The 25,116-nt window shown below is 42.9% G+C and overlaps 2 protein-coding genes across 5 annotated transcripts in view; one reads left to right on the top strand and one right to left on the bottom strand.

Annotated features, from left to right (window-relative positions):
- Positions 1 to 8,874, top strand: znf526 (zinc finger protein 526). The gene is made up of 8 exons (XM_085423349.1): positions 1 to 280; positions 726 to 1,098; positions 1,221 to 1,390; positions 2,623 to 2,718; positions 2,804 to 3,576; positions 5,839 to 5,974; positions 6,069 to 7,673; positions 7,824 to 8,874. The coding sequence occupies exons 2-8, from the start codon at positions 783 to 785 to the stop codon at positions 7,986 to 7,988; spliced, it is 3,261 nt and encodes a 1,086-aa protein (XP_085279475.1). The 5' UTR covers positions 1 to 280; positions 726 to 782; the 3' UTR covers positions 7,989 to 8,874.
- A 681-nt stretch (positions 8,875 to 9,555) lies between these two features.
- The window catches only part of cicb (capicua transcriptional repressor b), a 51,451-nt gene continuing 35,890 nt past the window's right edge, over positions 9,556 to 25,116 (bottom strand). For 3 of the 4 annotated variants that reach the window (XM_085423345.1, XM_085423346.1, XM_085423347.1), the window contains 9 exons: positions 24,880 to 25,040; positions 20,744 to 20,934; positions 14,259 to 14,717; positions 13,814 to 14,151; positions 13,533 to 13,690; positions 13,284 to 13,444; positions 12,951 to 13,085; positions 11,881 to 12,024; positions 9,556 to 11,775 (listed from right to left, as the gene is read on the bottom strand). In XM_085423345.1, the coding sequence (XP_085279471.1) occupies positions 11,486 to 11,775; positions 11,881 to 12,024; positions 12,951 to 13,085; positions 13,284 to 13,444; positions 13,533 to 13,690; positions 13,814 to 14,151; positions 14,259 to 14,717; positions 20,744 to 20,934; positions 24,880 to 25,040 (2,037 nt within the window). In that variant the 3' untranslated portion in view covers positions 9,556 to 11,485. The remainder of the gene's footprint in view (positions 11,776 to 11,880; positions 12,025 to 12,950; positions 13,086 to 13,283; positions 13,445 to 13,532; positions 13,691 to 13,813; positions 14,152 to 14,258; positions 14,718 to 20,743; positions 20,935 to 24,879; positions 25,041 to 25,116) is intronic. The other variant, XM_085423348.1, reaches the window with a different exon arrangement.

Here is a 25,116-nt window from a genome sequence, read left to right as displayed (position 1 = left end):
CAATCGCAGTTTGTAATTGACAATCAACCTGTCCAATCACAGGGTCTAAAATGTTAACGCTACCGCATTGGGCGGGGCGCAGTATCACAAGAATGGAGGCGATCGGCGGGCAAACGTTTCATTACACGCTTTGTAATGTTAATTCCCGCGGACGCTTGTTAGTTTTTTAATTTCAGTATTACCCACGGTGAGAAGAGCCTAACAAAAAAATTAATCAAAAGGCCGTGTGGACCAAGAGTGATGACTACACGAGGGATTGTCCAACGAGAGTAAATGAGAGGTAAGGGGGAAGAAGGGCCCGGCCGTTGAAGCCGGAGAGCTTCGGGGAAAAGTGGGTAGCGCCGCCTGACGGACCGCCCGACGAAGCGGGCAGCTGGCATCAGGAAACCGCGGTGCCGAGAAACAGGTCTGCAATATCGGAGGGAGCGCCGCCAACAGCTCTCCATATGCCATCACACGCGGCAAACACTGATATGGATCACATTTGTGAGGATATCAGACAGGGATTTGTTAGTTTATATAGCGTAAAAGATCCTGGTGTTGTGATAGAGGCCCTGATTTTGGTTGACGACTGAAAATTGCCTTGTTTGAAACCGGCTTTTCTCCCTAATATGTGTACGAGTATTACTGTTTGTTTGTTTACACGAAAGATTAAAAGTAAAAATGAAAATCCCTTATTATAAGACGTTTATGGCTTTTCTCGTTTTACATTTTGTTTCCTACAGGTGAAGTTTCAGTGTAGGACTCGCTACTGCCTCACTTGTCCCAAACTCATTGCTATAATGGCTGAGCAGCAGCAACAGGAGGAAGCGGAGGGAGTGTATGTGGAGCACCAGTATATGTGCAGCGAGTGCCACCAGCTCTTCAACACCCTGGAGGATGTGCTGGTCCATCAGCAGATCCACATGGGCCAAGAAGGAGAAGGAGAAGGGGAGGGTGAGGTAACGGAGGCCATGACCATCCACGGTGTCCCAGAGGTGGGCCAGAGTCAGCAGTACCAGTGTCTGGAGTGTGGGAGCCTCCTCATGAACCCAGAGGAGCTGTTGCAGCACCAGGAGATGCACATGAGAGAGGTTGGAATTGAGGTGGAGCAACAAGGTATGAGATTTATTTGTGTTTTTGATCATGTATGAAAAACTGGAGTGTTAGGATATTGGTGCTTCACTTACATGGCTACTTTAAGACATCACTAACCACCTTTGTTTATGACCATTGTATAGAGCTGTGTGAGGTTATGGAGGCGGAGGAAGCTGGATCAGAGGCCCAGGTGGCGGGACCTGTGCAGTACCAGTGTCTTGACTGCCTGGCTCTGTTTGACTCACCTGAGACCTGGCTGGAGCACCGGCGGACCCACAGCAGGAGCAGCACACACAGTAACACCGAGACCACAGTAAGAGAGCCAAAGCACACTGTGACACAGTGTTAAAATATTAATTGGTGTTCTACTCATTAGTATGGCAGGTGTAGTTCCATTTGTTAATGTCTCAAATATGTATAATTAAACAAAAGAACCAATGTGGTTCCCCTCCAGGCTGGTCCCACAGATGGTGTAATGTGAATGGGTTATTGGGGTTATGTTTTTTTGTTTGTTTGTTTGGATGGGGCGGTTGGTTTGTGCCAGGATTTCCTTTTGTCAGGCTTTCAGACAATCCTGGTAAAGACTCTGGTGCTGATGATTGAGATAATAAAATAAGTTAGAGGTATTTCCCAAACTGTCACCTTCATTAGATAAATTTGGTCAGGATGTTCAGGAATAACCCAGGAACCATGAAGTTTGCAGATGCCCACATGGACAAGCCAAATACTTATTACAAATACAAGACAAAAGTTGAAGTGTTTGGCCGGGTGTGTTTGGAGGTGTAATGGTGAGGCCAACTGTCAAGCATGGTGGTGGCGGTAGCATCATGCTCTGGGGTTGTTTAGTTGCCACTGGTACTGGAACATTGCACAAAGGGGATGGAATATTGAAGGAGGAGGACTACCTTCAAATTCTTTTAACTTCACCTAAAGCCAACAGCTAGACTTTGAAACTTGGATGCAGTTGGGTTTTCCAATAGGACAATGATCCCAAACACACTTCAAAACTGGCTTTAAATTGATAAAGCAGGCTAACTTCTGGAATGGTTTTCCCAAAGCTCTGACCTCAGTCCTATTGGAAATTTGTTGACTAAGTTTAAAAGCCAGGTCTGTGCTAGGAAGCCAACCAAGAAGAGTGGTCAAATATCCAGCCAGACGCTCGATGATGGAAAAACCAAAAACATCTGGTTGAAGTGCGACTTGATGAGGGGCATTTAAGTTTGCACAACATACATGTATATGATTTTAAAGTCATTCCACCCCTGAAACGGAACAGTTCAAAGAAATCATTAGAAGCCAGAAACCACCATGACATTCACATCCATGATGAATGTATGTGAACGTCTGAGCACAGTGTGTTCCTGTGACCGTAGTTCTAGTTCTGCTGTTCTTGTGTCAAGCCTCAAGACATCCAATCTGCAAAAATATATCAAATATTTAATAATTAGAGGAACTTAGGAAAGGAGAAAATGTCAATTTTGTTTATTTTGTGGTGCATTTGATGCTTTTAATTCAGAAATTCATGTTTTTGTTGCCTTGCAACAGGAGTACATGTTACAGCCGGACGGCACCGTCACTCCACTGACCAACGTGCAGAACTACGTGTTGAGTGAGCAGCAGGCTGGAGAAATCTTGGCTCAGGTACTTTGATTTAAACCCTGAGACGACACACAGGTGTGGGAATTGTTTTGAATTTTTTCTCTGAACATTTCCGTGTGTTTTGCAGGTGCTCGCTCATCAGCAGCAGCAACAACAGCAGAGGAAACACCATTCTGCATCTAAACCTGCTGCACCCTCCCGCTCCTCTCTGCTGCCTCCTGTAACTCCGACTCCAGGATCTGCCACTATGCACCTACAGATCCTGACAGCTCAAGCTCTGGCAGATAGCTCCACCACTCCTGGTCGCCGGCGCTCCAAGCTGCCCGCTCTGTTACCCTCTGTGGGCCACAGCTCCTCAGTAAAGCTGGAGAATGGCATCCAGAGACTGGAGTTGAGGCTGGCTCCAGGTGTCCACCCTGACAGCCAGCAGCAGGAGCCAACAGAGGTGGTGGTAATCCACCCGTACGAATGCTCAGAGTGCTCCCTTCTCTTCCAGACACCGGAGGACTTCCTCCAACACCAGGGAGATCACTTCCTGGGCCAGGACAAAGAGAGTGGCGAGCCAGGGGTCATGAGTGGCATTGAGGAGGTGCGATGGAGGGAGGAGATGACCGAGAAGGTGGATGACATACGCATCAGAGGAGCAGAGAAAAAAACTGCTGTGTGGGCTAAACCCCAACAGTGTGAGCTCTGTAACCGAACTTTCACCTCAGTCAACCGGCTGGCCGCTCACAAGCGCGTGCATGAACAGGGAACACACGAATGTCCGGAGTGTGGGAAGGTATTCAAGAAGGCCACATCACTGCAGACGCACATGCGCACGCACTCTGGCGTGGCCCGATATCTTTGTGTGGACTGTGGCAACGGCTACACCACCGAGATGACTCTGATCATGCACAGGTGAGTGCTTGGTAACACCAAGGCAGACAAAAAACCTTTCACCCCAAAATCAAATGTTTTGTCTCTGACCTGTAGCGCTGTTTGTCAGTCTGAATTATGGAGAGGTGAACTTCCCAGAAATTTTCTGCCTTTTTCTTGAATAGAATGGAAATGTATGGCTTCTGATTAACCTCGCATATCTTCTCACAACCCATGAAAAATTTCACAAACCTAGTTGTGAGCACTTTAAATTCAACTCAGGTTTAATTATATAGCACCAGTTCACAGCAGCAGTTACCTCAAGGCTGGTTGTACCACATATTTTATAAACTGCCTCCATCTGACAATAGAGCTCACTGCAGGTATACAGGCCATTCCCAGACTGCAGATCGACTACCGCTGCTGGATCATAAACTGCAGCATAACTAAGGGAGGACTCAGGGTTACCTAAACCAGGCCAAACTATATACTTTATCAGTTCAGTTTTATTTATATAGCGCCAAATCACAACAACAGTCGCCTCATGGCGCTTTATATTGTAAGGTAGACCCTACAATAATACATACAGAGAAACCCCCAACAATCATATGACCCCCCTATGAGCAAGTACTTTGGCGACAGTGGGAAGGAAAAACTCCCTTTTAACAGGAAGAAACCCCCGGGAGAATCGGGCTCGGGGGGCGGCATCTGCTGCGACCGGTTGGGCAGAGAGGAAGAAGACAGGACAAAAGACATGCTGTGGAAGAGAGACAGAGATTAATAACAAGTATGATTCACTGCAGAGAGGTCTGTTAACACATAGTGAGAAAGGTGACTGAAGAAGAAATACTCAGTGCATCATGGGAATCCCCCAGCAGCCTACGCCTATTGCAGCATAACTAAGGGAGGATTCTGGGTCACCTGATCCAGCCCTAACTATATGCTTTAGCAAAAAGGAAAGTTTTAAGCCTATAATCTTAAAAGTAGAGATAGTGTCTGTCTCCCGAATCCAAACTGGAAGCTGGTTCCACAGAAGAGGGGCCTGAAAACTGAAGGCTCTGCCTCCCATTCTACTTTTAAACACTCCAGGAACAAAAAGTAAGGCTGCAGTGCGAAAGCGAAGTGCTCTAATAGGGTGATATGGTACTACAAGGTCATTCAGATAAGATGGGGCCTGATTATTTAAGACCTTGTATGTGAGGAGCAAGACTTTAAATTCAATTCTGGATTTAACAGGAAGCCAATGAAGAGAAGCCAGTAGGGGAGAAATATGCTCTCTCTTTCTAGTCCTTGTCAGTACTCTCACTGCAGCATTTTGGATTAGCTGAAGGCTTTTCAGGGAGTTTTTTGGACATCCTGATAATAAAGAATTACAGTAGTCCAGCCTGGAAGTAATAAATGCGTGAACTCATTTTTGAGCACCATTCTGAGACAGGATATTTGTAACTTTAGAGATATTGTACAAATGGAAGAAAGCAGTGCTGCATATTTGTTTGGTCAAGAATAAATGCAACATTCTTCAGTGTTATTGGGGGCCAAGAGAAGGCCGAGTACGATAACCTCAGTTTTATCTGAATTTAGAAGCAGGAGATTAGACGTCAGCCAGGTCTTTACGTCTTTGAGACATTCCTGCAGTTTATCTATCCATGAAAAATAAGTTAAAGCTGGCTATCTATGCCTTCTAATAGTACTGCCCAAGGGAAGGATGTATGTTAATAAAATTGGACCTAGCACTGAACCCTCTGGAACTCCATAATTAATCTCAGTTGTTGAGGAGGACTGCCAATTTACATGAACAAATTGAAATCTTATCAGCACGATCTAATCTCTGTAATAAAATATTATGGTCAACAGTATCGAACACTGCACTTAGGTCTAGCAGGACAAGCTCAGAGATGAGTCCACTGTCAAGATGATCATTTGTAACCTTCACTAACATTGTTTCTGTACTGAGATGAGTTTGAATAAACCATTTCTCTGAAGATGATCATTTATTGGTTAACTGCTCTTTAAAAAACTGGGAGCTTTGTATAGAAGTACTTTGTGTCTATACAAAGACAGCATTCATGACCTTGTGACTAGAGCCTCACGCTTGTGACAGGATCTAAGCATTAGTGATGTCTTCTTCAACTCGCTCTTCATTTCTTTAGTTGGTAGAAGCAAATAGTAGAAAGGAAATGGTTCCTACATGGAACTAACACAAAGGTTTGTGTATTTATTTGTTTATTTTCATGATTTCTGGAAAGAGACCAGACACTTTTTAAGATCTAGTTATTTCTATCTCCTTCTCCTGATTTCTTGTAGGAAGTCCCACACTGCAGACCCCCTTCATAAGTGTAATTTCTGCAATAAAACCTTCACTAACATGACCAAGTATCTCTACCACCGTCGAATCCACCTCAACCGTGACACATCTGGAGCATCCATCCCTGTCCCTGCGGTAGTAAAATCAGCACACCACCTTCCTATTGTCTCCACAAACTTCCAAGTTAAAACAACTTTTCAATCTGACGCGTGCCTGTTGTCTTCTCTAGGTCTCGGCTCCGAGACGAGCGTCTGCCTCTGCTCTTGCCATCCTACAAAGAGCAAGAATGAAGAAGTATTTCTCCAATGATGAGGCAAAAATAGACCTGCTGGCTCCTCTCACCGAGGAAGACACGGTAAAATTGGGAGATACTAGACAAAGCCCTCAGAGCAAAGCAGAAAGACGTGAAGATGAGAAGAAGGTGGGGGAAAACAGCATGGAGGTGTCTGAGCCATGTGAAGAAAAACTTGATGATGTGCAGCAGGTGAAAGATGGCTCTGCTACAGAGCCTGCTGCCGGGGGTGACGCGGGTGTGGCGGTGTCCTGTAGCCCCATGGACGAAGCAGACGTTGCCTCGGCTACACCATCGGAAAAGGGGTCCTTTTCCTGTCGTTCGTGCCCTAAAACATTTACCTCGCAACTGCAGCTCGTACAACACCGACGCAAATCCCACGTTCCCGAGCGCAGCTTTGTGTGCGGCATGTGTGGAAAGTCTTTTAAGAAGCAGATCCACGTGCGAAACCACATACGCACGCATACCGGCGAGAGGCCCTTCCAGTGCTCGGACTGCGGCAAAACCTTCTCATCTCTTGCCAACCTGACGAGGCACAACCTCATCCACTCGGGCGTGCGGCCGTACCGCTGCGACGTCTGCCACCGCTCCTTCTCGCAGTCGTCTAACCTCCGTCAGCACAGCCTGCTTCACTCGAGCGCAGCCACGCTGAGCTGCCCAGACTGTCCCGCCACTTTCCGCTGGCCCACTAAGTTGGCAGCACATCGCTTCACACAGCATCCGGGATCTCCAGCGCCTTTTCCCTGTTTTCACTGTGAGGCTGGCTTCCTGACCAATAGGCAGCGAGAAAGCCACTGCCTGCAGGAGCACCCCGGGCTGGTCCAGGCAGCTAAAGAGTCAGAGGAGGGCAAAGAGAATGGCAGCCAAGCAGATGCAGGGAAAGATCTGACCTCGGAGCCCTCCACCTCAACGTCCGAGTCCGGGGATTCATCCAGCCATGTGAGAGGGAGCCTGGATTGCAACGTTTGTGGGAAGAAGCTCAATTCTCCCGCCAATCTACGACTTCACAGGCTGAGCCACTTCACCTTGGGGCCTGGGCGGCCACGGTGCACCCCGGGGAAGAGGCCCAAAGCTCACCAGTGTCCCCTCTGTGGCAAACTGTTTGTGTCGTCCTCCGGAGTGGCGCTTCACCAGCGGGTCCACACAGGTGAACGTCCGTTCCCCTGCCAAGTGTGCGGAAAGCGCTTCCGTCAGAACACGCACCTGCGAGAACACCTGCGCACGCATTCGGGTGAAAGGCCGTTCCGCTGCGAGATCTGCGGAAAGGGTTTCATCCAGAGCATGCACCTGGCAGAGCACCGTCGAACGCACACAGGCGAGCGGCCGCACGTGTGCCCCCTGTGTGGCAAAGCCTTCAAGACCTTCTCTAACCTGAGGAACCACAAAAAGACCCACGTGAGGCAGCAGAGGCTGGACGAGGAGGCCGCTGCTCAAGCCGCCCTGGAGGTCAGTTCTGCCGTGGCCGTGGTGGACGCTTCGGCCGTGGAAGTATCCAACGGGCAGCCTCAGGTCATCCAGATCCAGTCCTCTGATCTACAGCAGGTAAGAGATGATTTCCCCCCTTTTTAATCTGTTTTAATCTTAAATTTTAATCTGGTTTAGATGAGGCCTGTTTTTATGCTTTTTAACACAGGTAAAGGTTCACATGTTGAGGTCAGTCTATATTGATATTTCAAATTTCCCTCCTCACAGGCACCAACCATCATGTGTAATGAATTCGGGGAGACGATCGCCATCATTGAGACCAGCGAGGGAGCAGTGCTGCCCCTGGAGCAGGCCCTGGAGATTTATCACACAGCTTTGGAGAACGGACTCGCCATGGACACGGTCGCCGTGGACGGACTGCAGCTCCTCTGAATCACCAAAAAATAAGTTTACCTTTAAAAGCTTTCACGAGTGCTAATTGTGACTTAAAGACTAATCGACTACTGTGAGGAGGAGACTTGAGTACTGAAACCAGCTAATGAACGACTAGATAAGAGTGCTTAAACAAGAGATGAAATAGTTTTGGCAAACAGACCAAAGTACGCCTCCTCCCCTCTTTTAGTGACCTCTGAGATGGCTCGGCATTAAAATCTAATGAAACGATGTTCACTGAAATAAAGGATTTGCTGTTGGTGATGAATAAGGACTACTGGTTGTGCCACAGATCGTATTTGTATTATTAATGGTATATTTCATCATTTGGATGTGATTTTGTTTTCCTCTGTTTAAATGTTTGGTCAGCTTGTTAATAAATCTTTTTTTTAAGATCATAAGTGTTCATCACATTCCCCATTTTTCTAATCTGCGACTCCTCTTCTCCGTCCTCCTGCCTGTGACCCAGAACAAGGGAAATGGAATTTACAAACCACGATGGGAGGTGGTCTCTTCAAACAGCCAGTCCATTATTTATTTTTAAGATGATCAAATGTGCAATTAAAAGTACCCCTAAAATATAAAGTACATCATAAGTACAGCGGTAGTTGGGTTATAACAAAAGTTTACGATGCCATTGTGGCACACATATTTTAGGGAAATCCCCTTCACCTCGCCCGCTCTTCTCACATCGTTGGTGGGAGAAATTTAAGAGCAAATAGAGCGTGGACAGCCAGGAGATCTCGTGGCTCTGATTTGGGTTTTTCACTGACATGTTTTGGGTCTCTGAAGTTGTTCATAATAACCTGCAATGAAACAGGCTGAGGTGTCTTTGCATGAGTTGCGTTCAACAGCAATCTGACAAAAAAGTGGAATATTCTCAAATAAACAGGTTTAAAAACATTTACTTTATTACAACTCTGCTGGTTTTCCTGTGGCTCTGGCTGCAACATTTTTTCTCCCCATTCATTCATTCATTCATCTTCTGATGGTTATCCAGGTCCTGTCACAGCGGGAGCAGTCTAATTAGGGATACCTACACCTCCCTCTCCCCAGCCACCTCCTCCAGCTCAATCTCGATGACAAATAAGGTCAAGGAAAGGTATGAAGGAGAAGCTTGGTGCTCAGAGAGTTTGACAGCACTTAAAAACTCGCCAGCATGTCCTGGATCTAGCCCAGGGCCTTCTCCCACTTGGAAAATGAATATCATCACATAGTTAGGGAGTTAGAAGTTCAAACCACCTCGCCTGAATCCTTACTCTGTGCAGGAAAACCTTAAAGATGACTGATTTGAACACTTCCATGATAAAAACAACAAATGAGGGAATATATGTTGCAAATCTGGCGCTCCATCCCTCCTGTGGAGTTTGAGACTTTGAAGCTCCATCCTAAGCAGCACTGTTGTCCTGCTAAAGGTATAAGGTCATCCAGCACCTCACCATGTTTGGTTCCCAGACAGTTTACACCCAGTCTTAAACCCTGCTGAAAAAAAGGTTTATGGTCTTAAAACTGTGCCTTTGAGTTTTTCCTTTAATCTGCCACTGATCTATCGTCCATAAAACCCCACTTTTCACAATGCCAGCAATAAAATCACTTTAATTGAACACCTATTTTTATTTGCATACTGAAAGATACAGATACAAACTTAATTTATATAAATTCCTCTCCTGCATACTGGAACAGCAAAACAAGGAGTAAAACACAAAAACATTAATAGCCATATTTATTATAGTTGCTTTTTTTCCCATTTCATGTGTTTTACCTTCAGTAATGGTGCCTTAAAAGTCAACTTATGTTCAATGACAGTTTTCCTTATCAATAATATAACGAGTCTACTGACTCTACAGTAATTATTTACAACACAACCAAGTCTTGCACAAAGACACAACCAGTATTATATCCACCCAGCGCTCTTTGATTTGTCACCCTCCCGTCACTTCCCCCGGGTTTCTCTCCACCCGGCCTAAAAAAGGGAGGTCTAGAAAGAGCAATAAAGTGACAAAGGGAGGAAGGAGGGGAGGAAAGGGGTGGAGGAAGGAGATGTACGTTGAGGCTATAGAGTCAAACTTATCGAGGGACAGAGAGGCATTGCTGGAGGGGTGGGTGTGGGTTGTCTAAAAACCATACGGCTTATTACTGCTGAATGAATATAAAGGTCCACGTCAGGTCTGTCTCTGTTAAAACGAATAATAAAAGAATAAAAGAAAAAAGATTAACTGCACCGCAGGTCCTTGCTGAGGTGAGACGCCAGCCAAGGGAAGACTACAACGGAGGAACTGTACAGGTGTGGAGCAGCATCTCTCACCTGCCTCCAAAAGTATATAAAAACAAAAAAACAGAAAGAAAGGAAACATCTGCCCGCAATGATAAAAAGAACTAAGGACAGGGATTCACTGCAATGATATGAGTAGTAGTAGTAATAATAATAATAATAATAGTAACCATAGGAATAGTACAACAACAAAGTGAATATGACAATGTTAAATACAAATCAAATTACTTTAAAAAAAACCCCAAAACAAAACGGTAATAAAACTGCTTGGCAACAGAGGATCGAGGTCCTACGAGTAAGAGCCTGGATGTGCCCGATGACTCTGACATTCCTTCCTTCAATGGCTAGCGAATGAGAGGCACAGGAATGCTCGTCCCTACCCGCTGGCATGTGCTAGGGTCAGTCGCGAGGAGGGAGGAGGCCAGTCAGGTAACTGCAGGAATGATGGCACTGCCAGAAGTCCACTTAAATTTCAGTCAGTTTTTCAGTCACTCCCAGTAGGCCTCTCCTGAAGGTCTACATATGAGTGGACCCCCCCCCCACAAGAACTTTTCCAGGTCCACTGCAACAACTTGTCAAATTCAAATCAATTCTGGCTGTTGAGGGCCCAGCCCCCGAATGTCAGCAGAAAAACAAAGACGAGCTCACAACAGTTAGTCACTAGGTACAGGTTTGTTCCTCGAGCAGGTACTGAACTGCTTTTACTCCTCTAAAACTATTAAAAACAAAACAAATATCAAACCCTACGACGTCTTCTCTTAAAACCGCCCGCTTTTCACTGTCTCAGAAAGGGTTGAGCGTGTTTCTCCCTCCAAAACGGGAAGACTTTCTTCTTCAAGGCAAATGAGTGCAGCTGTACACAATGGTCCTTCGTTTACTGGCATCAATGGGAGCTTTCTCCAAGGTGGGTTAATACAGAGTGCTAATTCAAGTGTGAGAATTCAAAGTTTTCCAGGGTGTATGTGTGGTGGTTTTTGTGCCACTGGTTTTTAAGATGTTCTTTTTAAATTTTTTGTTTATTTTTTGGTACAATGGTCACAGATTATTAAAAAAAATAGGTCCCGACATTGCATACAAATGTCTCTCACTCTCAGAATTCGAATGCCGATGATGGGAAGAAATCGTGATCTGGCAAGAGCAGAGTGGAGACTATTGATAAGGAAAAGTGCATAGGGGGAGGTGGCACACAGACACCGGTTGGGTCAATTGAACTCGCCGGCTCCCCTCATCTAGAAGAATCATGTGAATCATGAGGATCCTCCGGGCTCGCTTCTGTCCCGTGTTCCATGTCTTCATCCTGTGGGTCTCCACCCGCTCTCAAAGATCCTTCCCCTGACTGAGACCCAGAAGGTCCAGCGATGGAGCCGGCTGAGTCTGAGCCGCCTAAAATAGAGATGTCGGAAGGAGCAGCTGTCTGCATGATCTTCTGCCGCACCTCCCTGATCTTCAGCTGCAGACACACCTTGGTGGGGAATATATCTGAGTATCTCGTCTGGAAGGCTGCAGTGGCCTGAGCTGTAGACAAAAGATGAAATCACCAGGAAGTTACAACCAGAATGAAGAACCAGAAATCTGTGACTGTGTGTGTGAGAGAGAGAAAGGTTGGTGGGTGCGTCTTACCTGATGGGAAGAAGCCCTGCTCCTGGAACAGCTGCATGACCAGTGCTCTCCTCTGGTCCAGCGTTCGGCGCAGGGAAGTGTACGGCACCTTATCAAACTCCAGTTCAGTCAAGATGTCTTCTCCATCTGGTGCTGGGAAAGAAGCTGGAGATTATAAACCATTAGATCCCTGAGAGGAATTTGAATTAATTTTAACATCACAGTGACATTGAATAATAACGAATTAAATGAATTTAAAAAGGAGGTCATCAATACACAAAAGATAAAAATCCCCACCTAAAAACAAGCTCTTCATTAATCCTTAACCCTCTCGTTACATTTCTACATCAAGACAGGCATCACAGCTCACTATGAACTATTAACATTAAAGGAGACCTACAGTATCATGCTTAACTGTCTTGTACATACCACTGTTACAATAGTGCATGTTCATATTAAAAACAGGCAAGTTTAAAATAATGAGGTTAGCGTGTAAAAAATTAGGGATAATATTCAGTGTGATCAGCAATAGCCTACCATTGATTTTTAGCTAATTTCCCCATTAATGCATTAAAATAGATTATTTTTTATGATCCTGATAAGAGTTGAATTGATTTTTAAATGTAATTTTTTTAAGGCATTACAGAATGTGAACAACGATTCTTTAAAAGGGTACTTTAACCTACTTCCTGTTCACCCCAGTAACGATGGTGTTAGCTACCAGCTATCACCAAGGAGGACAACGGTATGATCGAACTGTAGAGATTACTGAACCTTGTGAACCTAAAGCTCAGGCTTCGTACTGCTATAAAGGCCATAGGTATAGACAGTCTTTCTAATTTCCTGTCTTTATGATGTTACTGAGAACAGAGATCTAATTTCTGCCTGTGATCACAGGAGCCCCACCTGCTCTGATCTGTGTGTGACAGGCAGCCAATGAGAAGAAAACTGGCTTAAGTGGGAGGAGCTAAATCAGCTTGTTTTAGTCTGCACTAATTCTGAACTGTGAATCATGCAAAGCTGGAAGTGACAGGTCCACTTTAAGTATATGAGAATATTGCATCTTGTCCTTGCTGTTCTGTGTGCTCTACCTGCTCTGTCAAAGGTGAAGATGTCCCCCTCGCATTTAGCGGCACTTTTAGGCGTGCTGGGCTCGGAGCTACAGCTGGAACGCCGCCGACTCTTCCTCTTTGGGGAGATTTGCTCGTCTGTAGCAGAGTCTAAATCTAGAAGCAGAAGGGAGACAATTTAAATCCAAGCAAACACAATGAGAGATATAAATAAAATGAGCATTATTTTCAACAGTTTAGATGTTAAAGTAAAAATTATAATGCACTATTGAAGTCCAGGAATTATCAGCAGAAAGCCAAAGAAACTGCTCTACAGACACCAGCCTCAAAGTATCCCAAAGTGCTTTGTGTGACCTGTTGAGTTCTTCCTCTTGCGGCGATAGCTCCCCAGAATGGCACGAGGTGAGGTGGCCAGGCTCTGCAGAGTCGGTGACGGCAAAACCTCCTCGGGTCGAAACTCTGGCAGCTCGGCAAATCGTTCCTCAAAGTACACCTCTGACAACACCCTTCCAGTCCAACACACACACAAAGACAGAATACACAGTATATATACACCGTCCATCAATAATTCAAACACAGAGGTTTACAGAGGCATTAACTCACTTGTCAACAGAGTCAAAGGTCTTCTTCAGAGGTGGTGGGCGGGCTTTGACCTTTTTGGGTGTGGGACATTCTTTGTCAGTCTGTGGAGGTGGCAGGGCGGGCTCTGTGGCTGATGGAGGAGGGAGAGGAGAGGAGGGGAGGGACTCCTTCCACCCAGCCTGCACAGGAAATTCAATACAGGCATTTTATTCAAGAACACAGAGGCACTACACGTGCACTACGGCTCAGTACTTTATTCTGGTAGTGTTTGAAGTAAAAGCCAGAATGTGATGCTCCCTCACCTCTTTGGCGGTTGTGCTTTCCCTGTTTCTTGAGTCAGAGGAGTCTCCAGCACTGGAGCCCTCCAGTGAGGATGCTGGTTCCTCTGTGGGATGTGCTGATGGAGACGCCGTCTGCCCCGGCGGTTCAAGATCAAAGGCAAAATGACTGTTGGCTGCAGCTTCCCTTTCCCTCTCCTTTTCTCGCTCCCGCTCTCGCTCCTTGTCTTTGTCACGCTCTCTCTCCTTCCCTCGGCCTCCTCCTTCATAGCTGCCTACGGGAATGGTGGCCACTGTTGCCTTCACTTTCTGTGGGACCCTGACTGGAAGCAGGGTGAGTTTGGGTGTGCCTGGTGTGCTTCCTGTAAAAAAGAAAAGAAATAAAAATACTTATGAATGAAAGTATTCGCTCACTCATTCAAGCAGTGAACTTTAGTGGCAGGTTAAAAAACAGTGGGTGCAGTTGTACCGGGTGTTTGGATCTGAAGCGAAGGACTGCAGGGCCTTATGGAGCCAGCAGAGCCACTGGGAGGCGCCGCTGAGCTGCTGGAGGGCTGCGTCTGCCTCTCAAGCTGTCTTTCCGAATGTGTCAGCAGTTCTGCCTGCCTCTCCGTCTGCCTGTCAGTTTGTCGATCCGCAGGTCTGTCCGCAGGCAGGTGCCTGTCAGTCTGTCTGTCCGGATGTGGGTGCGTGATGATGGAGGGGGTTGCTGTGTGTTTGGGCAGGATGTGGGGAGAAGCGCTCGACGGGCTGGAGACAGAGTAGACCACGCTGGGGGGTACTGCTGCCATGGAGACCACCCCTGTTGCCATGGTGACGCTAGGTGAAGGAGGGTAGATGGCAGTTACTATCTGGCCCCCGGAGCCTGAAGCAGGGGCTGAGGTGGAGGGCTGTGGAGACTGAGCTGTGGCCAGGAGTGGTGGTTGACCTGGATGAAGGAGACAGGAAACCAAGAGGGCAAAAATAACCTCATAATTTTCCACATTGCTATGATGATCTGCGACATTTTCAACACGATGAATACCTATTCCTTCTCTTCTCTCAATAATCTGACAAATTACAGTCTTTATTGACAACTATCAATCCAGATTTCCACCTGGACTCGATGAACCAAGATTTTACTGAGATATGTTTGTTTATGTATTTAAGCAAAATAGAAATGCAAATATTAAAGGCAAAAATACAAGCTAACACTGCTAACAGTACTTTTTGTTCATGTATTCCCTTCATGTCATATGAGAATAAATAAAATGTACAAACTGGATTAGCCCAGGTTTAACAGCATTAATGCTTACTTTACTCAAAACTACTCATAAGTTAATGTATATTTCTCTGCTGCTCTGCAAGGCTGAGGGTGTAACTGATGAGGTTATTTACACATAATTAACACTGACTCACTTCATTTATGGATGACTGAAATTACTTAATGCATATATGCTTTGGACTAAATTATAAAATTTGTGTTTTAATTCAAAGGCCATTTAACCTAAATGAAAATGATAACTTTATTTATAGACTCTTGTGGTTTGTTGCATGTATTTTTTTAACAAGTTAATAAAAAATAGTTAAAAATCAGACTTAATTTTGGCAATAGCTCTATAAAGTAGTGATTTATAAATTGGCCTAAGAAAATAAAAAAAATCACCGGTTCAATGGAGTCGATGGAATCCACTCTCCCACAGTACCATGCACTAAATAAATGCTGGAAAAAGTTTTACCGCAGATGAAGGTTACTACTGAATAGAGACACCGGGAAGCAAACAATATCCACGTGTTGTTTAATCAACCGAGTATGAAATGGAAGTATACAATATTCAATTATGCAGAGGCTTATTTTTACTATATATGCATATATAGGTGGTGAAGAGGTCAAGCTTAGTCTTTTCCCAGCACTTCAGTACATCTAATACCAAGAGAGATATCCGCTCTCTTACTCTGCAACTCTTCAAGGCCACAAAAAAAAAAAAAGAAGAAGTAATCATATGATATCTCGTAAGAGCTGAGAGATGTAGTTCTGCATTAAGATTTTTCATCTCTGTCAAATGTGCTTTCTGTGTGCACTTTGCATGTTTTCCCTTTGCCTCTGGCTTCCTCCCACAGTCTACACACATACATGTTAGGTTAAGTGGTGACTCTAACTGGCTATGATAAAAGTGTACAGAGTGAAAAAGCTTTATAATGTGAATTTTAGTCTAAAGTGCTCGAGTGGCTAATAAGACTAGAAAACTACTATATAAACGCAAGTATGTTGTGTACTACAAATCCAAAAATGAAAAGTCAGAGAGGAAAATGGGGAATGGAAGAGTGCATGGACATGGATTTCTACAGCTGAACTTTAGCCTATAAAATGGCTGTTTTTGATTAGGTAAGGTTTAGTTTAGTTAAAATGGGAACAGGCCTTTTTTTAAGCTTCATTTGTTATCAAAACAGGCTAAACTTAAGCATTTGTACAAACACAGGTAGGATTCAAAATGGCCTGTGTGTCTTCATAGCTACTGGACATTTCCACTTGACAACTGTTCCATTTTGTTGGTGCTAAAAGTTTAAAAAGTAAATCATTTGTCTTTTTTCCCCCCAATGGTGGTCTAAATGAATCAAAAACATTTATTATTGTAATGAAAAGGGATTGTTAACGGACTGAATAATCATAAACAGCCCACTGCAGAGAACTAACGAGTGGTAAAAGATTTACCCTTATTAGCCCTTGTGATGTCCTCCCGATTTGCATACAATGCGAGCCATCAGGGGTCAAAAGTGTCTCCACTTCATTTGACTGTTTTTTAAAGTATAAAGTATAAATTGTCAATCAATTCAGTGTTACACCTTAGTTTTACTTAAGACCAACACATTAACACAAAATTTACTCAACATTTTACATTTTAGGGCCACCAGACCTTCTTTACAAAAAATAAACCCTGTTTTTTAGCGAAAACAAATTGAGAAAATTAAATATTTAATTGTTTAGATAATTTTGACTATCTGAATAACTAGAGAGTGCTGTATGTTGAACTTTAGTGAGAAAGTTTTTTTTCAAGCGTTTATAAATTTTTAATGGCAGCAAATAATCACACTGGTGGTCCTCAGGGGTCAAAAATGTCCCCACTTCATTTGACTGTTTTTTTAAAGTATAAAGTATAAATTGTCAATCAATTCAGTGTTACACCTTAGTTTTACTTAAGACCAACACATTAACACATAATTTACCCAACATTTTACATTTTAGGGCCACCAGACCTTGTTTACAAAAAATACACCCTGTTTTTTAGCGAAAATAAAACAAGAAAATTAAATATTTAATTAAATTAAATATTTAAAAAAATTTTTAAAAAAATTTAAAAAAAGAATTCTCACTAAAGTTCAACATACAGAGTGCTGTATGTTGAACTTTAGTGAGAATTCTTTTTTTGAACCATTTATAAATTTTAAATGGCAGCACATAATCACACCTGTGGTCCTCAGGGCTCAAAAATGACCCCGTTTGCTTTGAAGCAACAAGTATAAAATATCATCCATCTCTGTGTTTCAAGGTTTTATTCAACTTTATTCCAACTCATTGCCTGACAGTTTTCTATATTTTGGCATGGTAGGAGGGCATGAGTCTGAGTGAAGGCAAACTTTCATGAGGACAAAGGCGTGTCCATATTTGACCCAAGTGCAGGAGGAAGCTCAGGTTTATTCCTCTGCACTGGTCCCATCATGGACAGCATTCTTTCTGCAGTTGCAGGCCAAGGGGCATATACAGTAAACAAGCTGTTACAGGTGATTGTTTTCTTTTGGAAACCTGCAATGTTAGGGACAACTCGTGTCCTGACTGCAGGACAGACGGTTTGCCATCGCACACGAGCATGTTCCATGTACAGCTGGACCTGCATCACATGCTGCCCATGTTTTTGTCTCAAAGTTCCCTGGTTTACTTGGATGTTCTGTTGGAGGGGACAGAGTCCTCTGAAGGGGACTTGGTGCTCATACAGCCACATCAGTACCAGGATCTTACATCACAGCAGGAGGAACACCCACTTGTGTTTCAAGTCAAGTCAACACCAACACACATCATACACCTCAAATGGGAGCACGTTTGTGTCATGAACGACGATCATCTATTGTGTCTTTATCAAGAAATTATGTCCTTTTTGTGCTTCTATGATTAATCTTGTGTCAGCATGAAAACTTCTCTACCAGACTCAGGATGTCATAAACTGGCCGTAGCGACTCTACTGGATGCACGGCAGTAAGAATCAACACACCCACATATGCCTACAGCTGCATTCGGTCCATTTTTCTTCCTCTCTTGTTGTCCCTCCTTGTTCATCATTGAGTTGGCTGTAGAGCAGGTCATCTGCTAATTGGATGGTTGTTGGTTCAATCTCTGTGTGCTCTAGTCTGGAGTTCTTACCAAGGTGTCCTTGGGCAAGTTACTGAACCCCAACTTGGTCTCTGATGCATCCATTGGCATGTGAACGTTAAAAAGCAGAATACAAGCAGAATACACTGTGTATAATGCTTTCAGTACTCGAGTAGAAAAGCCACTGAAGGAGTATGGGACCTGGCACATGTGCTTGGACTGTGGTAGATCATCTTTCTCTGAGGCACATGAGAGTCATGCATCGTCTGTCACTGGGAAGGTTAGAAGACCAGATCAGTGTTTCCTCACGTTACTGCAAATATTCCTCTGTCTCAGCTGATTCCTCTTTCCTGCTTGATTCTTTGTCTTCATCATAATTGAAATGGATGATGTGTAGTCCTCTGACACATCTTCTATTTCAGTTTCACATTCTGAAAATTCAAGAAACTTCAAGAAGCCCAGTCACTTTCTCTCCAAGCTCCTCAGACTACCATGTCCTGGATGCCTGAGAACCTACTTGAACATAGTTCAGATTCTTCATCACTTTTCTTCACTTCATAGCCTTCTTCCACTTCTGCAGGTGGCTGATGTGCTTTTTCAGAGAAAGGGTAGCATGTGCTCTAAATATTGACAATATTTTCTATATCTTCTAACCCTGGATCTTCCTGAACATTGATTCTCCCTCCTCATTATACTAGAGGACAATATGTGCTTTGTCCTACTGGTCATTGCTTTGCACAACATGGTAAAAACAAGTATGCTCATCAAAGTATGCAAATCTCCAGTGCAATGGAGGCTTTTGAGGATACTTTCTGTGTATGTATTATTGTAGAGTCTACCTTACAATACGAAACACTTTGATGCGGCTGTTGTTGTGATTTGGCGCTGTATAAATAAAATTTCATTGAATATAGAGCACCTGCCTCCTCATTGTGCTGCCTGTTGTGGTTGTTATGACCAGTGCTTGACCCCACACATCAGTGATCCAAGATCAAAGATGTTTGAAAACAGTATGGTGTGAAAATACGGCTCTTTGCAACACTTTGTACTTTGGGGTCATTTTTGTCCACGAGGACCACCAACGTTATAAAATTCAATAAAAACCACATAAATAAATCAAATTACTTGAAACTTATTCCAATCATTCATAGTATAGTAATGAATAACTTCTGTTATTTTCAGCCCATTTGATGAATAACAAATACATTTTTGATAGCAAAAGATTTCTTTAGAGGACAAAAATGACCCGTGGACATTTAGTAATGTTAATGTATACTTAAAATGCTGTGTCACCTTTGTTATATCTCTTATTTTTACACCACATTAAGTTATATTTACTTTCATTTTTGTCTTCGGGTCCAAACTGGCTCTTGATAGTAAAAGCTGTTGAACCCTGTGCTCTATAAATAGACTGAATTTACAACTTGGGCCAAGAGTTAAACAAGTTTGTGAACTTTGCTCACTGTGGCCTGTAACTGTATAAGCTCATGGAAATACTCAGAGACATAATAGTCTAGTAGATTTCATATATTAGCTAAGAGCATTGGAAAACCTGTTTTCTGGGTCAGAGTGAGGGGCTACCTTGCCTACATGTGGAGGCAGGAGCACCACATTTAAACGGAAAGAAACATCCCCCAATTCAGACTATTAACATGAGCTTTCATGAGGGCACAAAATCATCCATTTTCCCCCCACAGCTGACACCATATACCCCAACACCGTAACAGCTTCGGCCAGCTGATGTAAGATCTTAGCCGAGACCCTCTTTTCCTCTACATCTCTGCTGTGTTGCTCTTTGCATTTCCAGGTGCTTTGATCATGCTGCTTCCCGGCTGTGCAGCTCTCCCCTGCAGGTCCTCTAACCCTGAACGCAGGACGTTCTGTCAGCGCTCCTCTTCACCAAAAACTAGCTTTACAAATGGTTTTGTAGTAAATCATGTTTACAAAAAGGTTTGTCCTCCAGCTTATCTCAACGTCTTTGACACTGTTGTGTAACGAAGTGTGCCATCGACCAGTAACAACCTGTGTTTTGTAATTTTAGTGTAGTGTTACTGCTAAAAATTCAAATGAATGCTAAACCAAGATGAAAAAGCAACTTGGGAAGTCAGGGAAAGTTGAGTTGTTGATCTCATCCTCAAAAACATCATATCCACCATGTAAAGTGAACATTAGAAGAATTTGTTTAACAATGATAAAAACTCATGCATAGTAAATTAATTTTTAGGCTTGAATTTACTTTGTCATGTGACAGTTTTTAACGATTTGTTGCCCTCCTCGTAGAGTGACCTAGATTCGTTATTTATTAGCCTAAAAGCCTATAATAAAATAATTCTAAACACGAAGAAGCTATCAATGTTTTACTTAAAGCAGATATTTTGAACTCAGGACCATCCAAAGAGCACATGAATGCAGGGTTAGTGTATGTTTCAGCTAGCAGAAAAGGTCATCAGTCATCAATGCACTTTGATGCTGGCATTGTTACATCAACATTATTCAGAGGGCCATATGTGACCCACACAGTATGATGTATTCAAAATACAGAATTGCTGTATTAAAAACAAAACAAAAAAAACAACCCAGGATCTTTGGATTATTTTTTCCACGGCTCTGACCTGCAATCAGCGGCTGTACAAGCGTCTGTCCAGGCGGGGCAATGGCTGTGAACCCAAGAGTTGCAAGGGGCGCGGGTACGTATGCAGACCCAGGAACTGGCAGAGCTTGCTGCGAAGGGGAGGAGGCTGTTGCATTGGAGACTAGAGGCAGGGTGGATGGTACCCCTGGAGTGGACTGGACGTAGGTGATCCTGGACAGGAGGTACAGATACAGGTGAGGTGATTATTATAAAATGAAAAAAACAACAACAGAAGAAGAAGGCAAGAAGAAGAAGCAGGCGGAAGGAGGATGACATTTATTGTAATAAGAAATGTCAGGAAGGGTGCAGAGGCAGCGACAGCCCATGTTACAGTAGAATAATGAGGCAGACTGAGAGTGCAGGGAACAGAGACACGATTGGAAGGAAAGAGGAAGACAAAAAGAGAAGTGCTGCAGTGAGGGTCAGTTGGTGAGTGTACATCACAGCAAGTAGCACTAGATAACTAGTGCTGCGTGTGTGTGTGTGTGTGTGTGTGTGTGTGTGTGTGTGTGTGTGTGTGTGTGTGTGTGAGAGGAGATGAGAGGTAGTGTGGGGGTGGCAGGCAGAGGCAACTTGGGCCACCAGCAGCATGACTAACATATCCAGAATAGAGCTGTAGTGTTACAGCTGCACCCCTACTGGAATTTCGGTTTCTCGTGTTGTCTGCTCACTGTGTTACAGGAAATATGGAGAAGCTACACAGCTTCAGCTTATATGCTGCAAGGAAAAGATAGCATATTGTTTTTTAATAACTCAGCTGTTAACTTATAATATTGTCGGTGATTACTCAGAGAGTTTTATTTCCCCATTAACTGCAGTAAAAGCCTGTTTGGAATTAAAGTGCCTTTTTTTAAAACCTTGGAAGGCATAAACTGGCCCATTTAGAAAGTATTTCATTTGGTCTAAAACTGTTGAATAAACCTTTTATTATCTAGCCAGTGGGCAAAATCGTCATGTAAAAACACTCCTTCTGATTAACTTCTATTTTGGAAGTAACCAAATTGAGTGCACACGGAGACAGAGCATGTCTTTAAGCTCAAAATGATTTCAGGGAATTATCGCTGGTTAACTGATGTTTACTACAGATTGTGAATGAAGCTGCACGCGTGGCTTGCCTTCTCCATTTTAATGTTGCATCAAAGAAAGCACAGCAGCAAACCTGTAAAGGGAGGATCAACGTGTTCCCTCTAAGTATTTATGTGTATATATATACAGCACATCTGTCATATGCAGAAAGCCTGCAAAATACGGCTGCAGCTATTGATTTCTTTGTTAATCGAGTATCTTATCAATTAAGTAAGTTATCGGATAAGAAATACTTTTGCCTTATTAATGAGATTGCTTATTGGTTTACACTTTAGAAATTACAAATTTTAATAGTTTAACTGAATTAAACACCCATCCACAGAACTAAACTGCTAAATTAAAATAAAAATTAAAAATGCAACAATAGACAGATAACAAATACAGAAATCTGGAGCTATCGCAGCTATCATAGGGGGGGATACAGGGTACACCCTGGACAGTTGGCAATAAAAATTAAAAAAAAAAAAAGGTACATAAAAACAACAGACTTCAGACTGAGTTCTGACAGGATTGTACCTCCTGGATGAGGTACATTTGCTGTGTGTTCACGTGTATGTGTTTTTAAGTCTTGTATGTGGTGATTGCAATGAAGAAAAACGTTCTCTGAACTGAACTGTTTGCCATGTGCTGAGCTGCAGCATGTCCCAATTCAGAAAACGGATGTTCTGATGGTGTAGATGTTAATAATAATAATAATAACTTTATTTATAAAGCGCTTTAAAACAAAGTGCTGTACAGCTATTTGAAACTAAAAAGATGAATAAATAAAAAGGGATAAATAGCAGTACAAGTAAAAACACAATACAAGTTAAAAACAGTAAGAATTTAAAAAGTAAAAGACAAAGAAATTAAGACATGTAAGATAGGGTGAACAAATGTGTCTTCAACTTAGTTTTAAAAACCTCCACAGAGCATGCCTGCCTACTATTTTGAGGGAGGTTGTTCCAATAATAATCAATGATTAATGATAATTAGTGATAATAATAATTCAGTGTTCAACCTAACAGCCCCAGGTCAGTGGCTGAGAGTTTCACTTGCCCATGCAAACAAAAAAACAAAAGCAACTTTTGAATTTTGTTTTAACTTTTGTTTTTATTTTTATATATATTTTACATTACTAGAGCCTTGAAATAAGCTGTAAAGGAAGGTACGGGGTTTAGTACACCCTATACCCCCCTTTAGATTCGCCCCTGCTTGCTGCAGGTATCACTGTGATAGAAAGTGGCCAGCTGCAGCCTTTATCAATCTGCCTAATTTAAATTAAATGTATTAAATTAGGTTAACAGCTCATCTGCATATTTTATGTGAACTTCTATAGCACTAACGCAGATAGCTTGTAGTCTAAGATAAATGGCGGTGGATGTGAGCAGCTAAAACGTTGCAGCTTGTTGAACAGGTGGGTTTAAAGCTTTGCATGCAGCTTTTTCCAAGTAAAGGTTTTTACAGTGATTAAAGTAACAAATGCTGTTTTCTTTTACGCCACCTGAGCGTCTTGACGACAGCTCCACATTAAACTACGACAGCATCATCTTCACTGCTGCTGTTGTACTATCAGTCTTTTTGTGGAAAAACTGGGGGCTGCATGACCTTAATATTATAATACTTTTTGTTCACACGTGCTCCTAAATACATTCCTACTGCGGGTCTATTTTTAGTCACAAATGTGGGTGAAACGCTCACGCTTACACGGTGACAACCGAGTGCAAACGAAGCATCGAAGCCAAGAATTTGCCTCAAAGATTTTTTTGTAATCGAGTTACTTGATGAATTGTTGCAGCCCTAATGCAAAGACACTTCTAATAAGTGAACAATTACAGAGATCAACTGCAGCTCAGGGATACTGGGGACTAGGGTGCACAAGGGCTGCATATGTTTATAAATGAGTGCTTGTTAATCAGAGCTGAGTCAAGCCTTACTGGCACATTTGTTTACAGCTGCTCTCAGACATGTGATGTGTTGCATTGCTGGGTTTATCTATCTGTTAGAAAATAGCTTTTAAGCTGTCAAACATCAGTCTCCATTATATAAATGCTTTATGTCAGTTCAAACACGTCTGTTATGAACAGCAGTGGAAAGTTTAGAAATACTGTGAGTAGTGACAAACAGCCCCAATAACCACACTGGAAGTTTCACTTCATTTATTAACTAGAATTTAAAATGTGTTTAACACAGGCTGACAGCACTAAAGCTGTTCCAGTTAGCTATGAAAAATGGGAAACAGATAGGTCAACATTTGGCTGCCGGGTAATTCCTCATCTTGCTCACATGCTGTGTAATTTATAGGTAAAGCATTTACTGGATTTTCATTTTTAAAGTGAGTGGAATGAAAGAAAATCCAAAGAGGGGGGCAAATGTGGGTAAATCGACGGTGCTTTTCAGATGAGTTTTTTTTTTTTCTTCTATTGTTGCCCTGCACTGCCAGATCAACAATGTTCTCAGTGAACAAAACACTTTTCTTATGCCTCTTTTAATTTTGGCTCAAAGGGCTATTCAACAGATCATGCTTTCTTTCTCATAAGAAACAGTTGGAGGAATTAGCTGTGCATGTGTTATTATTACTCAGCTGTCATAATAAGGCAGCAGACATGATATAAGTTCTTTAAATACTAACATTTTCTGTTTTCAACACATTAACTTTTTTCTTTTTAATCACATTACTATATTTTGCACCTAAAGAAATTTTGTTACTGATTCTAATTAAGAAGAAAGATAGGACACCACAAGGTTACAAACAAGCACACAATTAAAAATATTTTTTAATGATTTTTAAAGAGTGCCAACATGGTGATGGTGGTGTTTATTTCGTTCCTTGTTCTTTATGGGATCTCTGCACTCCTCTTTCTGGTTTCATCTACTTTCCCAACCCCCAGCTGGTTACAGCAGAGTGCCGCCCCTCCTTAGAGCTGTTTCTGATATAGGTCTCTTTCTTTTAAAGAGGAGTCCTTCCTCCCCACTGTCACCAAGTGCTATTGGTGAACTATTGGTCCCATATTCATATTCACTGTCTCACTGCAGTTTGATATCTCCTACCTTGTAGGTGCTGGTGGCACTAGAACAGCCTGGGAGGGGGCTGATCCTGGTGCTACCACAGCAGCTGTGCCCACTGTTACAGGGAAGGGGCTGGCAGGATGTACTGCTCCACCCTGAGGCAGCTGAGATTGAACAACGGGCATAGGAGCTATATGGATGATCTGGGGGGGAAAAAAATAAAGATAGAAGAACCAACACAAATGTTTATTTGCAGCTTTGCTCAGATAAAGCTTTAAT

Source organism: Rhamphochromis longiceps, linkage group LG11 (assembly GCF_057381845.1).
Source record: "Rhamphochromis longiceps isolate RC_006_pf linkage group LG11, R_longiceps_female_GT1.1, whole genome shotgun sequence".
Lineage (NCBI taxonomy): Eukaryota > Metazoa > Chordata > Actinopteri > Cichliformes > Cichlidae > Rhamphochromis > Rhamphochromis longiceps.
The sequence above is the reverse complement of the archived record's forward strand: the minus strand, read 5'-3'. Positions and strand labels throughout refer to the sequence as shown.